At 48.8% G+C, this 16,077-nt stretch overlaps 1 protein-coding gene across 1 annotated transcript in view; it reads left to right on the forward strand.

Annotated features, from left to right (window-relative positions):
• Positions 1-16,077, forward strand: part of PLB1 (phospholipase B1) — a 121,696-nt gene that overhangs the window by 40,154 nt on the left and 65,465 nt on the right. The window contains exons 15-18 of the mRNA XM_045549311.1: positions 1,000-1,056; positions 5,767-5,838; positions 6,768-6,842; positions 9,389-9,452. Of these exons, the coding sequence (XP_045405267.1) occupies positions 1,000-1,056; positions 5,767-5,838; positions 6,768-6,842; positions 9,389-9,452 (268 nt within the window). The remainder of the gene's footprint in view (positions 1-999; positions 1,057-5,766; positions 5,839-6,767; positions 6,843-9,388; positions 9,453-16,077) is intronic.

Here is a 16,077-nt window from a genome sequence, read left to right on the forward strand (position 1 = left end):
GCCCCAGCCCAGTAGGCAGTCTTGGGGGGATGCTGCAATGTCACCCCAGCCCGGTAGGCAGTCTCGGGGGGAGATGCTGCAATGTGCTTACACTGTCTCACGCAGCGTCCCCACAGCTGCACAGTGCCATGAGGCAGGCTCCGAGAGGTGGGGCAGCCCAGAGGTGAAGGGCACAGACTCGGGCCAGAGGGCTCTGGGATGGGCCACTGTGTGACCTTGGGCAAGTTGTGAACTCTCTGTGCCTCAGTTCCTCCTCTGTAAAATCAAGACTGTTCAGGAGCATTTCCTCCCTCCAGGGTGGAAATGAGGATTGTGTGAGTTAATTCACTGGAAGCAGCATTCGGCCCCTCTTAACTAGTGTGATCGTTCAGGAGAGGGTTTCCGGGACGCCAGCTCTCCTCCTACGCCCATCCCTGGGACTGCTTCCTCCAGGTCGCCGGGCAGGGGTCACCCCAATGATGTCGCCCCGTGGGTGGGTCCATACTTGCCGACCAAGGGCTCTGGGGCCTCTGAGGCCTCAGTGCTGTGTCTGGGCACAGTTCCTCCCTGCAGTCTCCTGGCTCCAGCCTGTGTTTGTCCCTGTGCCACCTCCAGGCCTCAAGGGATATTCAAAGTGATGGTTTAGGAGGAGGAGGAGGAACATTAGCTTCCTATCTCCTCCTTCATCCCCCTGCTCAGACCACACCCGACTTGCTTCCCTGCCACCTGCTCCTTTGCTCCTTCAGCTGTTCTGTTCCGTTCAGTTTTGGAGAGCCCCGTGACAACTCGGAGCAGCCAGATGTTTGACCTGCTCCTGCAGGCCCTGGCCCCAGGCCCTGCCCCAGACAGCGGCCCTGTAGGTGCCCACCATTACTGAGGGAGGGAGGGGCTGAGGGAAAGGCCTGGACAGGTCAGGGCCACCCCAGCTCCCCTCCGGGAGGGAGAGGTTCACAGTGTGCAGCCGGCCTGTCGCATTCTTGGGGAGACAAAGGGCTCCTCTCCTATCTGGTTCTCTTTCAGGAGGAGCCTCTGCCCCAGGACCCCACTGCACTCGCCTGGAGTCTCTGGAACAGGATGGTGAGTGGATGGGGCTGGGGGCCTGGGGTGCCACCAGGGAGGGAGGCAGGGTGACCACCACCACCGCACCTGCTGTGCCCACTGCTCTCAGCAGGGGCTGCAGGGTGCCAGAAAGACTCCAGGATGATGGTTCTGGGCCACCAGGGGTGCTTCTGACACCTGGTGACAGCCCAGCTCTGACCACCTGGGAGTTTGCCCACCTCATCCGAAGGGCTGGGCCATTTCCTCAGAGTCTGTGGAAGATGCCCCTTTGAGTGGGGTCCCGGGGAATGGGCTCCCCTCGCCGTTCCCGGCCAGCTGTCCTGCACCCTTAGGGGGCATCGTACAGTTTTAAAGGCCCGGAGTGGTGCCTGGGTTGAGTGCAGACTTCACTGTGACGAAGACCTGGGTTCAGTCTTAATTCTGCCCCTCACAAGCTGTGCGCGCTCAGGGTCTCAGCCCTTTCTGTGACCCCCGGCCCAGCCTGTCGAACGTGCAGCGCCCGCCTGGCCCGTACTGAGTACTCGGCATGTGCCGGCCTTCCTACCGTAAACACGACAGGCTTCCCCGGATTCCAAAGGCCCCCAGGGATATCTGGGATTAGTCAGTGGATGGGCTGTGACGTCAAGGCTTTGAGCCTTTCCAGGGCACCAGACAGACCTGATTTTGCCATTTATTTTTTCCCCATCTAAGCTGCCCTATTTTTAGAACTGTAGTGACAAAAATTTGTTTTTCTTCTTCCTTGAATTAGAAAAACTTCTCTCCCTCTCTCAACTGCCGTGCTGTGTTGAGTACTGAGAGCAGCTTCATTTTGGCGCACGTCAGCCAGTGTAAGAGAGTAGGGAGGGAGGAGGGGCAGCCCCGACAGCCCTTATCAGGGGAGACACTGTCCCTGGAAGAAAGCATCTGGTTTCTGTGAGCAGGGACACTTGTTGATGGGCACGACCATTGGGTGGGACGTTCCCCCAGAAACGCACCTCGCTGCTGATCCTCCCATAGGGCCAGAGAAAGACATCCTGGCCCCTCCCGCGGGGCTGCCCTGCCAACACGCTCTCTCGGGGGAGAAGGGCTGATGACTCCAGCTCAGCCAAACCGCTCTCCTCCTGCCATGTCACCTCGCTCCCAGCCAACAAAAGGGCAGCTACCACGTGCCCTGCCCTGTGCAGGGTGCTCAGGAGGATCCGAGGAATACAGCAAAAATGGCCTCTGATCCCACTGAGCTTCAGGTGTGGGTGGGGATGGTCAAGCAGCAGAGAGGGACAAGATAAACAGGGACTCGACAGCAGTGCGGGGCTGGGCACCAGAGGCAGTGTGGACAGTGAGGCCAGGATAGCCCATGAAGAGGGGCTTGAGTTGGCTTTGTGGGGTGTGTTGCTGGAGGTCAGGGAGGGCATTCCCAGGTAAGAGGGCCTTTGTGAGCAAAGAGCATGGAGAAGAAAATGGGCCAAGTGCAGCAGCAAGGGCCAGGAAGGAGGCCGGCCCGGTCAGAGAGGACGTGTGGGGACGAGAAGGCCCAGGGAGTAGTGGGGCAGTCCCAGGCAGAGAAGCTGGAGAGAGCAGGTCCAGGGGAAGGGCTGGGCCTTCCTCCCTGTCTCCTTTCATCTTGCTATTGTCCTTGGTGCTGGTGGCTGCAGTGATAATAACCACCTACTGACCCATGTCCCCGTGCATACAGATAGGGCCCCGCACACGTGCAGCTTCTCATAGCTACTGGGGGCGCAGGACGGGAAAGCACACAGAGGGGATAAAGGGTCTCACACTCAAGGCCAATGGCCTGGGACACAGAAGGTGTCACCGGGCTCAGGGGAGGAGGCGGTGGCTTGCCTACTCGGGCAGTTACCCCATTCTCTCCAGGCCTGTCCAACCACCCACAAGTCCAGTTTCCCAGGACAAGCCCTCGAGGTCCCTATCGTCCAGGCCAGTGGGGATGCGGGAGGAGGGGGAGGGGAAGGGGTTCCGCTAAACGTGCCTCTTCCCTAGTTTCCTCACAAGCAAGATGCCAGACCACCCATAGCTCCCAGAGCAAGCACAGCTGCTAGAACACAGCAAAAGCTCCTGCAGACCTGAATTCATCCGTGAGAAACTAGGAATGTGACAGGCTGGGGCACAGGGTACTAGACAAGAGTCGGAAAACCTGGTTCTAGTCCACTTTTGGTGGTTTCTTGAGTCACGTGGCATTTCTGGGCCTCCATTTTCTCTACCTGCCAACAGAGCCTAAGCGGAGGGCCTGTGAGAGCACAGAGCGACTGGGCTCCTTCCCAGCCTCGGGATCATCACACATTGTGTCCTCCTTGGGCTCAGGTTAGGGCAGGAGTCTCTGCCTCATGTTCTCTGCTGTGTTGGGCAGAACTGGGGCCATCGAGGTAAAGGCCAGGAGTGCCGATTCTATGCCGGCCCTCGCAAACACACAGAGTGAGGGCTCCTGCCTGGTGAGGAACAGGGGGGTCAGCAGAATGCAGTGAGCACAGGGGGCTGGGTCCACCACTTCCGTTCTCTACCACTCCCAGGACACAACTGGGACGGGGGTCTCTGCTCTGCAGCCACAGAGCCGTGTGCATGGGCCACGTCAGCATTCACCCTCCTTGACCAACCTGAGCACAGGTGGAAGCTCTGAGGACCAGTGAAGAAAAAGCTCCACATGCCAGCATGTGGCAGTGTGAGTGGCCCCATCTGAAACACACCTGGAGCTGTCCCAGCTGAGCGAGGGCCCCAGGTTGAGGTTTACACTCCTGGTACCAAGCTCAGGAGGATTTTGTGTCCAGGACATAACTCATTCCCTCTTTCTGCTTCTGCCTCACTTACTTCTGGTAATTCTTGTGCAGGGTAGTGTACAAGTCCCAGATTCTTCCAGCAATCACTGACACACACCACCCCCCATTTTATTCCAAGTCCTGCATGAGGTGCTAGAGCCACAGGCAGGATCAGGAACTCGGGAGTTACTCACAGTCGAGGCAGAATCCTCATCAAAGAGGATTTTTAACGTCATCCCATCATTCTTTCCACACTCTGGTTAATTCTACGGTGGCAGGGAAGCACTGCTGACGAGATGCAAGTGATTAAAGGACCAAAAAGTGGAGTAAAAGCCCAGACTGACACCAGTTGTCCCTGGAGTAAAACATGATGTGCATCTGTGTGCAGTGCAGGGTGGCGGGAGAAAGAGGGCCACGTGAGGAGCCACATCATTCTCATCCTCTGGGGACACAGGAGGAGAGAGGTCAGAGCCTTGAGAAGGATTTGTGGGAGGAGGAGGATGTGGGTGACTCATAAAGAGACATTTAGGACGAAGTTCTTAATGGAAGTGGGTTTATTGGGAAAACCTATGAATTTTCCTTGTCTGAGGTCCTTACAAAAAGAGGCTCTGCTGTATCCATGTCACCAGAATCCTTTAGGTCTGGCTGTCTCAAGGTTTCTTCCAGATTCTATTGATTAGATTCTTGAAAGATTGGTGGAGGGAAGGCCACAAGATGAACACCTGGCCTGGCCTCTGCCACAGGCTAAATCCCTCTGAGAGCAGCCCTGAATGTTCTGGGAGGGACCTTCCCTCTCTAGGAACAGCCACCATCGGAACAAAACTGAAAGGAGCACAGTCCGGTTTCCCCCAGCCCGTGAGCTGGAGTTGCCACTCCTCTTCCAAACGCTAAGTAGGCTATTACACCTCCTTATCGGGGTCGCCTGCGGTCTAGGGTAGGAGCCCGTCCTGAGAAGGGTACAGTTCTTTCCTTGCTGCTTGTGTCCTGGAGCCCAGATGCCGGGGTAAGATATTGCTGGCATGGAGGGTGGCAGAATCTGTGACCAGTGGCCTCCCGCACCCTCTGTCAGAGCCATTGGAAGGGGAGGTGGAGGGCCAAGGTGGCAGGGGAGCCCAGCCCCTGTGGGCAGACCCGCTGACAGCGAAACAAGAGGTTCCCAGGTGGTGAGAAATAGCACATGCAAGAGAAAATTGGTGATTCCTACAAAGCCATTGCATTTTTCTTTTTAAGTGCTGATATCTGTATAATGAACATTTTGAAATAACAAAAAGAACTTCCAAAAAATTCCTCATCTAGTTCTTCAACTGCCTTCATTTCCCTGTCTTTGCTTCCCCCTGAGTTGACCACCTGCTGGGATCCCCTGCTGCTACACCATGACCATTGGCTATGGTGTTAGGTGGCCTTCGTGATTGCCATCTAAGTAGCTGCCCACTTCAGAGTTGACACCACAGCCCTGGCTCCTGAATCACTAGATAGTCTGGTTGTTTGTGAGCATGGGGTGTGCCGTGTTCCATGTCACTGTATTTCTGTATCCTCATTAAAGACATGGGGCATGACCCAGGTTGGATCCAGGACACCAAGTCCTAGTCCGAGGTCTGCCCCGGCTAACTGGGCCCCACCGTAACCTTTCTGGTGGTGTTTCTCCTGCTGTAATATCAGAAGGAGTGAATCGGGAAGTCCTTCCTTCCAAGGTCAGAAATCCAATGATTCCTCTTGTGTAGTGGTTCTCAAACTCGAGTGTGCATCAGAATCACCTGGAGGGGGGCTTGTTAAGACACAGATGGCTGCACCCTACCCCCAGAGTTTCTGAGTCAGTAGATCTGGGACGGGGGCTGGAAATCTGCGTTTCTAATGAGTTCTCAGGTTGGTCCGGAAGTCACACTCTGAGAAATGTGAGTCTCACGAGTCCTTCTCAGTGGTGCCGTGGGAAGCTGCTACCTGCACAGGCCTTCTGTGTTCTGAAGACCACCTTCTTTTCTAGATGGAGCCGGCAGGACAGAAAGCCGAGCCGCTCAGTACAAAAGAGTGGCAGCCAGTGAAATGTCTCTCTCAGGTAGGAGACACTGGGCAGGGGAGGGGATATCTTACTGAATCAAGGGGACAGATGGGGCGGCTAAGTGGGCTTTATCGTGAAGTGGGGGTCTTACCCAATTGAGACGTTAGTTCCATGAGAGTCTTGGCTCTGTTCTTCTGGGCCTGGGGCACAGCTTTGCATACACAGCTGCCCAAAGGCTTACACCGTGGGCCATGAAAGCAGTTTTAGCAAAACTGAGGTTCCCTCCATGCCTGTGGAAGGCACAGGGACAAAGCCACAGCTCACCTGGCCACAATGCTGCTCCCACCCATCTTCTCTGAGGCCCCAGCCTGAGCCCCCCAGATGCCATGTCTAGAGCTTCCTCAAGCCCAGGTGGAGAAGGAGGTAGGGATGATGAGTGCTGGAGTAGTCTTGACAGTGGGTCATTTGGCTTTGTCTCAAATGTGCATCTAATAGGTAGTTGGCATATAATTGACATTGCCAAATAAACAGATGAACAAATAACTGAACATAAATGGATTCCTTATATCATTTAAGGCTAGTCAAATTTTTGGCTTTCTTGAAGAATTGGTAAGTTTTTCATTACTAGGCAATAAGAAGCAAATGACTTACTCTGTTTCCCTTTTCGCTTTGGCTGCCGAGAAGCTTAAAATTAGGTTCTATTCTCGTTGAAATACATGTCCTTGGCCTGGTAGCAAGAATCTCCAGGGCAGAGAGCAAGAGCATGGCTCTTCCCATTGTGAGTGGGGAATTCACAGCATCAATGGGCCCCTTCAGGCACCTGATGGGCAGCAGGGAGAGGAAAAGCCAGAGGATGGTTTGGTCCTCATCGAAAGGATGATACGAATGTTCCCAGTTGGCCAAGGGCATTGCTGGATGATAAAGCCTGTTAACTAAGGGAGGCAGATTTCTGGGTCATGGTTATAACATGCTACATTTCTCTGCAGGAGAGCCCTTACCTGTACACCTATAGGAATAGCGACTACCTGACCAGATTGTCAAAACTCCAAGGGAAGCTGGAGGTAAGGAAAGGTTTTCTGTGATGGACAAACATGCAAATGAACCAGGGGCCACACCGTTGCTGAATTTTTGGAACCTTCCACATGGTTCTTTATGTCCTGGAATTCCATCTGCCTATGAGCAGGCTGAGGGCTGCAGAGGTGACGGAAGCTGCCACAGACGTTGGAGATTCAGTCCGGGCAGGCTGGGGGAGGGTGGAGGATTGAGAGTTCCCTGCGGTTCCAGAACCTCCTCAGCACCCAGCGCTGTGGCTTCACAGGCTGTCAGGGCTGCTGGGCACCTCCTGTGCCCAGTCTGTTGGGACACAAGACACATTCCTCAGGCCCTTCCCAAATCTCTGACAAGTTCTTCTAAACTCATTTGAGGGCTTAATCTGAACAGAAAATTCAGAAAAGGCAGAGAAACGTGATAAAGTCTGAATCCAGCGAGCATAAAGACCAAAGGCCTTCAAAGTCAGTCCCGCCTTGGTGAAGCCCCCACGCTCATATCTTGCTGTTGTTTATCTCAGGAGTCCTTTGTGATACTTCCTGCTGAGATTAGGTAGGGCACCCTGCACTCCTCTGCAGAACCAAGAACACTTGAAGATCCATGTCCTCTTTCTCTGAGAACTGGAGGCTGAGATGGATTGAGAGAAATTTGATCTAAGTGACATCCTTGCCTCCTTGTTTTACGAAAGAGGGTGAGATTTACTCCAAGTGGTGGAGGCAAACTTGATGGCCTGGGCCTCCGCCCTGAGAGACACAGTGTGAAAGACTCTTATCCACTTGTCCCACTTTCTAACTAATATCACACCAGTGAGGATACACCCGAGAGGCAGCACAGCACAGTGAGGCAAGGTAACTGGCTCTGGGTTCAAATCCAGACTCTTTCACCTACTGGCTCTGCATCAATGAGCGAGATACTTAACCTCTCTGTGCCTTGGCTCTTTAATTTGGGAAATAGTTACGGCAGTAGTCCTACCTCATGGAGTTATTACACTGCAATAAGTAAGTATAAAGCACTTGTAATAGTATCTGACATATCATGAGTTCTATGTAAGTATTGCTGTTATTATCATCTGATAAGAGGCAGTGATATATTCCTTCAGGATACATTGATTGAATATCTGCTGTGTACCACTAGAATGCAAGCTCACTGAGGCTGGTGAGCGTAGATACCCAATAATTATTTGTTCAATGAATGGATAGATGGATACCAGGCATGAGAGAGAAAAACAAATACATTGCTTGTCCCAAGGAACTCAGTCTGGTAGAGAAATGGATAAGTCAGCAGGCAATTGTAAGACAATGTAATAAGTGCTGCCATTAAAGTTTTCCTGGGGTATTCTGGGAACACAGTGAAAGAAACTAATTCAGACAGGAGAAAGTTGAGAATGGCTTTCCAACGTATACCCATGACCTTAGCCTTAAAGGATGACTAAGGTTGGGCCAAGTGGATGGGAGGTGAGAAAATGGAAGGAAAGGGGAGAGAGAAGGAGAGCAGAGGTAAGTGCTTGGGCAGAGGCATGGATGCCTGGGAGAGTACGCAGACTTTGGCCAAGGGTTGGTAGTTCAAAGTGTTTGGAGGGCTCTTAGGCCATGCTAAGGAAAATGGCCTTTATGCTGAAGTTAATACAGAGTAAGAATTTATTTGTTGTTGAGCATCTACTATGCCAGGCACTATTCTAGGCTCTGGGGACACAATAATAAACAACATGTTAAAAATCCTTGCCTTCCAGCACAATTCACTATTGCAAGGATGTGGAAACAACCCAAGTGCCCATCAATTCATGAGTGGATTATTAAAATTTGGTATATGTATACAATGGAATATTACTCAATTATAAGAAATGACAGTGATCTAGCACCTCTTATATTTTCCTGGATTGAGCTTGAGCCTGTTATCCGCAGTGAGCTATCACAAGATTGGAGGAATAGCCTCTACATGTACTCACCATCAAATTGGCACTAACTGATCAACACTGTGGTGCTCACACGTTAGTAATATTCTCCAGGGATTAGGGGGTTGAGGGGGGTAAATTCACAACTAATGGACACGGTGAGCATTGTAGAGGGGAAGGGAATGCCTCTAATCCTTGCTTGGGTGAGGCAAAGACATAAAATGTAACCAAAACGTTTGTACCCTCATGATATCCTGAAATGAAAGAAAAACAAATCCCTGCCTTCACTGAGAATTTGGGTGGAGGAGCAGCACATCGCAACACGCTGAGAAAGACCACCCTGGGTGGACCCAAGGGTGGAGGAGCTCACCCACAGGGATGCCGGCAGTGATGTGGTGACTGCTATGACATTCCAGGAGAGAAACAGCAAAGGCCTGGGCTTAGGTGGAGGTCGAGGCACTAGAGAGGAGGGGACAGACTTGGGAGCACTTGGAAAGGATGTTGTGGATGACTGGATATGAGTGTTGAGGGAGAGGGAGAAATCCCAAAGTCATCAAGATTTTTATTTTCTCTTAAATGATATTTTCTAAAATAGAGACTCCACTTTCCACCCAACTTCCAATTTAGCAAGATTCATTTCTTCTAATTTCTCTGTGTGTCTCATTTCAGGTAAGAGAAGGATCGGAAATCAGATGTCCTGACAAGGACCCCTCCGATACGATTCCCACCTCAGGTACACAGCTTGAGTCTAGTGATTTTAAAGAATTCATTTGAGGTCTGAAATTATGCAAGAAAGAGCAACCTTACAATAGCGGGGGCTTGCCACACAATCTGAAATACTCTTGAGTGGTTTTCCAAGGACAACAGAAATAGCTCCTTCTGTAAATAAGGTCATGCCTGTGTTTGATTATTCTTTAACTGAAATATAACATCATTATCAGAAAGCATTTATTGAGCATTAACCCTGTGCCATGCCATGTTCTTCAAAGACCCCAGTGTTGGTGGAATGAGTTGTCATTGTCCCTGCCTTGAAGCCTTGGTGGGTGAATTTGTTCTCCAAAAGAGCACGAGTACCTTTAAGCAGAAAGCAAAAATAGCCAGTCCACAATCCCTGCCTGAGTCACATGCCGAATGCACTCAAACGCCGTATGGAACAGGAAAGCACACCATCCTACACCTGTGCCATGTCCACTGTCTCTCAGTAATTCTACGATGTCGGCTGCTGAGCCATGAAAATGAAACTCATGGAATATTCTAGGCAGTTGTCAGCAACCATCCCAAAGATGGTCTGTCTAAGGGCTGCTCCTTTTCCTCCAGGCAAGGCAGCCTGGGAGAGATGGCTGTGTGAATGTGACCTTGGGAAGTCAGGGGAGGGGCTGTATGGTGACCTGAGTGACTGAAAACATCAGCCCGGGAGCATCTGCAACTGTGCCGTAGGTTTCCATGCTTGGTCCTGGAGGGTGGCTTATTTGTTCATTTGTTCACCTGTTCATTCATGTATTAGAGAATTGTTGAGTGCCTGGGTGCCTTTTAGGAGTTTACATTCTAGTTGATCTCTTGCTGCTTATGCCTTAGGATTATCAAAAAAGATAGAAAATTAAGTTTGGAGATGTCACAGTGCCTAGCAGGAATCTCCCAGGGATGCCAATCTGTGTAGTCAGATTGTCTCCTTTTCCGGAGTGATAGCCAAGCAAATAAATGCCATGGCTCCACATCCTCAAATTAGGCCAGAAGACTGGCAGGGAAATTAAAAATCTTCTCATCAAAACCTTGGTACAAGGCCGGGCGCAGTGGCTCACGCCTGTAATCCCAGCACTCTGGGAGGCCGAGACGGGTGGATCGTTTGAGCTCAGGAGTTAGAGACCAGCCTGAGCAAGAGCGAGACCCTGTCTCTACTAGAAATAGAAAGAAATTATATGGACAACTAAAAATATATACAGAAAAAATTAGCCAGGCATGATGGCACATGCCTGTAGTCCCAGCTACTCAGTAGGCTGAGGCAGGAGGATCGCTTGAGCCCAGGAGTTTGAGGTTGCTGTGAGCTAGGCTGATGCCACGACACTCTAGCCCAGGCAACAGAGTGAGACTCTGTCTCAAAAACAAAACAAACAAACAAAAAACCTTGGTACATAACTGACTCTTGGCGGGGCATGGTGGCTAACACCTGTAATCTTAGCACTTTGGGGGAGGCCCAGGTGGGAGGATCACTTGAGGTCAGCCTGAGCAACATTGTGAGACCCTGTATCTACAAAAAGTAAATAAATAAAAAATACAAAAATAAACATCTCAGCTTTTATAACTGACTCTTGTTCTAAGTTGCAGAATAGTGAGATAGGTGATATCCATCTTATATATACACATTTAGTCTTTCCCCCTCATACTTGGCAATAACTCATTCCTATTGGTTAGTTTACTAGCAGAAATAAATTATCAGCTTCGTAGGCCTTCCTATTGTAAAAATCTTTTCTCAAATATATGTAGATACAGGTATACATAGATATGGATAGGGTGATGTGTTATATATAGATATATGCATATATAGAAAGTATCAATTGGAATGTTTTAATAGCCGTACTCTTTACAGCAAAATACTATCCATTCCCTTTTTAATCTTGTCACTCTGAAACGATGGCCTATAAAGCACTTTGAAATCTGTCTAGATTATGTTTCTGTAATGACAGTGATAACCAATCCATTAGAGCATATTTCAACATCTAAAAGCCAGATAAAATGTAAACCTTTTCTTCATTCCCCAGCCCTGGAGATTATTGTGTTTATTAGCACTTGGAGATATAAGAGCAAGAAATCTCCAGACCCTTAGATCTGAGATACTATGGTGAGGAGCTATTTATATAAACAGATGGGTAGATTTAGGCTCCCCCATCTAAGCAAGGTGGGGATGGGACCCAAACACGCACTCTCTCCACCTGGGTGGCAGCACTCATAGGTGGGTGTTGGGCCTGCCCTTCTGGGTCCCACCTGGAAAGTGCCACTCAGACAAATGGCCACCGCTAAATAGCCAGTAATGAAAACACACTTTATTATTGTGCTCTTGATCTATGATTGAACATTCTAACCTTCCTTGTAACTGACTGGATAGGCAAAAGGACTTAGCACAGGGCCACATTATTGTTTTCCTCTGATAAGTAAATTTCTGGCGAGGTCATTCACTCTTCTAGAGATGTTTACAATTTATAATCGAAATGAAGGCATCTGATACACACATCTTATAAAAGTGAATCATCTTTATACTTCTAATGACTCAGCATATGGTAGGAGCCCAATAAATGTTGAACTAACCTGAACTGCTGAGTATTTCGAATTCATCAAATCTACAATGCTCAGGATTGTACTAGATCAAAGTGACTTCCATTGAAACAATTTTTCACTAAGACCTTCTTTGTAATCCCTTTTTTAGTGTTTCACTCAAATCAACCTATAGATATATGGATCTAAACATCACCAAAAGTGATGTTTCAAAATAACGCACTGCCTGTCGCCGACAGGCCATGGCCCCTGGCAGCCTGGGTGTCTCATTCTCTCTACACTTCAGAGCTCAGGGGTCATGAACCTCTCCTGATCTATGGGGCCTTGGGATGAGATTATAGAGTTGATGTAACCAATTGGCATTGGACAGCCAATAAAAAAATCTTACAATTTTTTCCTCCTAGTCTGTGCACATGTGCAATTTGCCAAGTGTTATCATCTATGGGTTTAACAACTTTGTAAATGCATCATATTATGTTACTAGATGGCCCTCTCCCTACGCAGTTAGCATAACTGAGAAAAATGAATTGGGCCTACTAGCTGATTTAAGGTTTTCCCAGGGAGGGGAAAAAGTAGCTTTTCACAAATAAAAGAGTGGCAATAAGGAGTCAGAGGGACATGGCTTATTGGCTTTCTATTCAAATTGGCTATCTTGAAGTCAATCTGCTAATTCCATGAAGAGGAAAAATTCATAGCTTCTGAAAATAGGGAGCTACAAAATTAATTATATGCTGCTGTTACCAATAGCATAAACCAGAATAGTTCATTCATTTATTTTAAGCCATTAATTCCTTTCTAAGCCTCTGATATCATTTATTTGACCCATTTGACTAAAATGAGCTCTTCAAAAGCCAGTATGAAAAATGCCCAGGTTACCGCACTCTGTGGTCATTCATTAGAGGGTTCACCTCATTGTGAGCCAGGAGTGTGGTGTTTAGTGTAGGTCCTGAAGCTCTTTCCATGGTTACCACCTGCCCATGGGTCCTGTGCCTTGGCCCACCCTGCCATCTGGAAGGAATGATGCCTCCCAATGAGTAACACCCTGCTTGTCCCCAGGCACGACCAGACTACTGAGCAAGTTCAAACTCACCCTCAAGACACTTGGATGAATAAGTGATTCCCTGCCTCATAGCTTCATCGTTTAAAGCTTTGAGAGCTATGAAGTCCCTGTCATGAGCCACTTAGCCTTTAATTCAAGTTAGCACATTTCTTGAGCATACTCTGGTTAATATAAACTCATGCAGATGACCCCAGAGGCAGAAACAGGGGCCAGTCTTGTGCTAGCAGCTTTTCGCCATTGTGGAAGTCCTTACATAAGTCCCTAAAATCAGACAGCAAGTAGGTTGGGCAATCCCAGCTGCCAATTGAGAGAAAATTGGTTTTTACAGATTATGGCTCCAAGTAGTTAAATTATTGGGTGACACAAGACAAAACACCAGTGTGCCAAACCTTCTCCTGAGTATAACTTCTCATGTATGGTGAACAGTTTCCTTACTATTTGTGATCCTTCATCATAGCTTGGATGGCCTTCTGATAAAAGGCCCCCTCTGTGGAAATCTTGATGCGTTAATGATGTGCTTATCGTTTTATTTCAAGGTGGTGGACAGTTTGTACCAGATAATGTTTAACTAATCAGCCCACACAAATTTAATCTTATCTCTAAATAGTTCTTTTTCCAAGGAGAGCAATTGCTAAAGTGCTTTGCTGTACTCTAGGCTGTGTCTTTGTCGTATGTGATGACGTTAACAAACCTCAAACCAAGGTCTACAGAATATTAAACCAATGAAATGCCTTGGGCTCTATCTCAACAATAAAATCTCAGATAAATCAACTCCTCTCACCCAGGCTTGCTTCACTTGGTTTATTATTGTATCTCTTGCTGAGAATTCTTCAGAATAACCAACTAAAAAACTGCTCCCCCCACCAAATCAATCTATTTACATACATGCATACACACATAGACATAAACGTAGATATGTGTGTGTGTGTGTCCTTTCTGTATGCTACAGATTTAGGAGATAGGAATGATCAGTTTTAGCTGCCTCTTTGGCAAACTATAATAATGCTTTTGAAGCAAATCTTTTCATCTCTTCCACATTTCACCAGCCCCAAAGATTTCCCCTAACCTTCGCACTCTAGCTAGAGCTCACAGAATTAACTATATTACGCATTATGGCATTAAGAATATAGTGATTGACTATCATCACCAGGAACTAAAATAAACCACTCCAGAATTGAAGGGAGGGGGTCTTATTTTCCATTTTGTTGCCTTTTTTACCCATAGCTTGATTTCTTTGAGAAGAGATCATTTTAAAGTTCTCGTGCTTAGCCCTGTGGACGTGTGCTATGCAGCTGGCTTTGTGATTTGATATTGTTCCTCTAACCACATGCTGTAGCTGTGGGTGTCTGGGAAGGGCCAGGCAGGCTGTAATCATGTGGAAGGGGGTGTGTTGTGTGTATGCATGTGTAAGGGGCGATTCAAGGCATGATGCGAGGGGAGAGGGAAGAGCTCTGAAGAAAGCCACTCAGTGGCTCTTGAATCTAAGAAGCAGAGCTGCAAACCTGCCATCAGACTTTGCGATGGCAGCTTCAGTTGTGTGAGCCAAGGGACAATTTATACATATAGGAAGAAGTGATTCTGGTCTTTTTAGCTACAAGTGCAAAAACTGACCACCACCAACAGCTTCAAAAATAAAAAAGTGTCTGTATCAGTGGTTCTCAAAATGTGGCACCCAGACTGGACTGGCAGCATCAGCATTAATTACTGGGCACTTGCTAGAAATGCAAATCCTCCTGGGTGTGGTGGCACATGCCTACAATCCCAGCCACTCGGGGAGGCTGAGGCAGGAGGACTGCTGAGGCCAAGGAGTTTAACATAATAAGATCCCGGTCTCTTAAAAAAAAAGAAAAAAAGGGCCAGGCGCGGTGGCTCACGCCTGTAATCCTAGCACTCCAGGAGGCCAAGGCGGGTGGATCGCTCGAGGTCAGGAGTTCGAGACCAGCCTGAGCAAGAGCGAGACCCCATCTCTACTAAAAATAGAAAGAAATTATCTGGCCAACTAAAATATATATAGAAAAAAAATTAGCCGGGCATGGTGGCGCATGCCTGTAGTCTCAGCTACTCGGGAGGCTGAGGCAGTAGGATCGCTTAAGCCCAGGAGTTTGAGATTGCTGTGAGCTAGGCTGATGCCACGGCACTCACTCTAGCCAGGGCAACAAAGCGACACTCTGTCTCCAAAAAAAAGAAAAAAAGTTAGCTGGGCATGGTGCGCACCTATAGTCCCAGCAACTCGGGAGGCTGAGGCAGGTGGATCCTTTGAGCCCAGAAGTTTGAAGCTGCAGCGAGCTATGATTGCACCACTGCACTTCAGCCTGGGTAACAGAGTGAGACCCATTTCTTGTGGGGGGAGGGCGGAAGAAAAAAGCAAACCCTTGGGCCCACCCCAGACCTACTGAATCACGAACTCTGAGGGCGGGGCCCAGCCATCTGTATTCTAACAAGCCCTCCAGGTGATTCTGATGCATACTCAAGTTTGAGAACCACTAATCTATATATTTTGCATATATGCATGCACAATTATGCAGGTGTTTGTCTCTTCATGGGAAGAGGCAGGGACTGTTTACTTTTCCAATGAGAACAAATCCTCAGTGGGAGGAGCAGTTCCCATCTGCAGGCAGCATGGGAGTAGGTAGACAAGATGTCTCCACAGAAGGAGGCAAGACCCAGGGATCCCTCTGGGCACCTTTTCCACTGTGTGCTCATATAGCTTCCTGCACGGTATAATTCCACAACCAGGATTTGGATGTCAGTGGATGCTGTGGGCTATCTGTGGTCCAGCTGTGTTGAAATCATCTTGTCCTCTGTGTTTCACTGCAGGTTTTTATAGGTTTCCTCCTGTAGATGACTTTCAGTTTGTCCATCTTAAGCAATGGCCCACTGAAATGATGGGCTGCTTCCCCTGGGGTGGGCTCTCCCTGGTACACTCTCTGTGTTACGTTGCTTCCAAGGCGTGAAAGCTATTTTAACAGCTTAGCTCAGCACTGCACCACTAGAGGTGACAGAAGGCACACCTGACAGTGAAGGTGGAGCT

Source organism: Lemur catta, chromosome 4 (genome assembly GCF_020740605.2).
Source record: "Lemur catta isolate mLemCat1 chromosome 4, mLemCat1.pri, whole genome shotgun sequence".
In the NCBI taxonomy this organism is placed as follows: Eukaryota; Metazoa; Chordata; class Mammalia; order Primates; family Lemuridae; genus Lemur; species Lemur catta.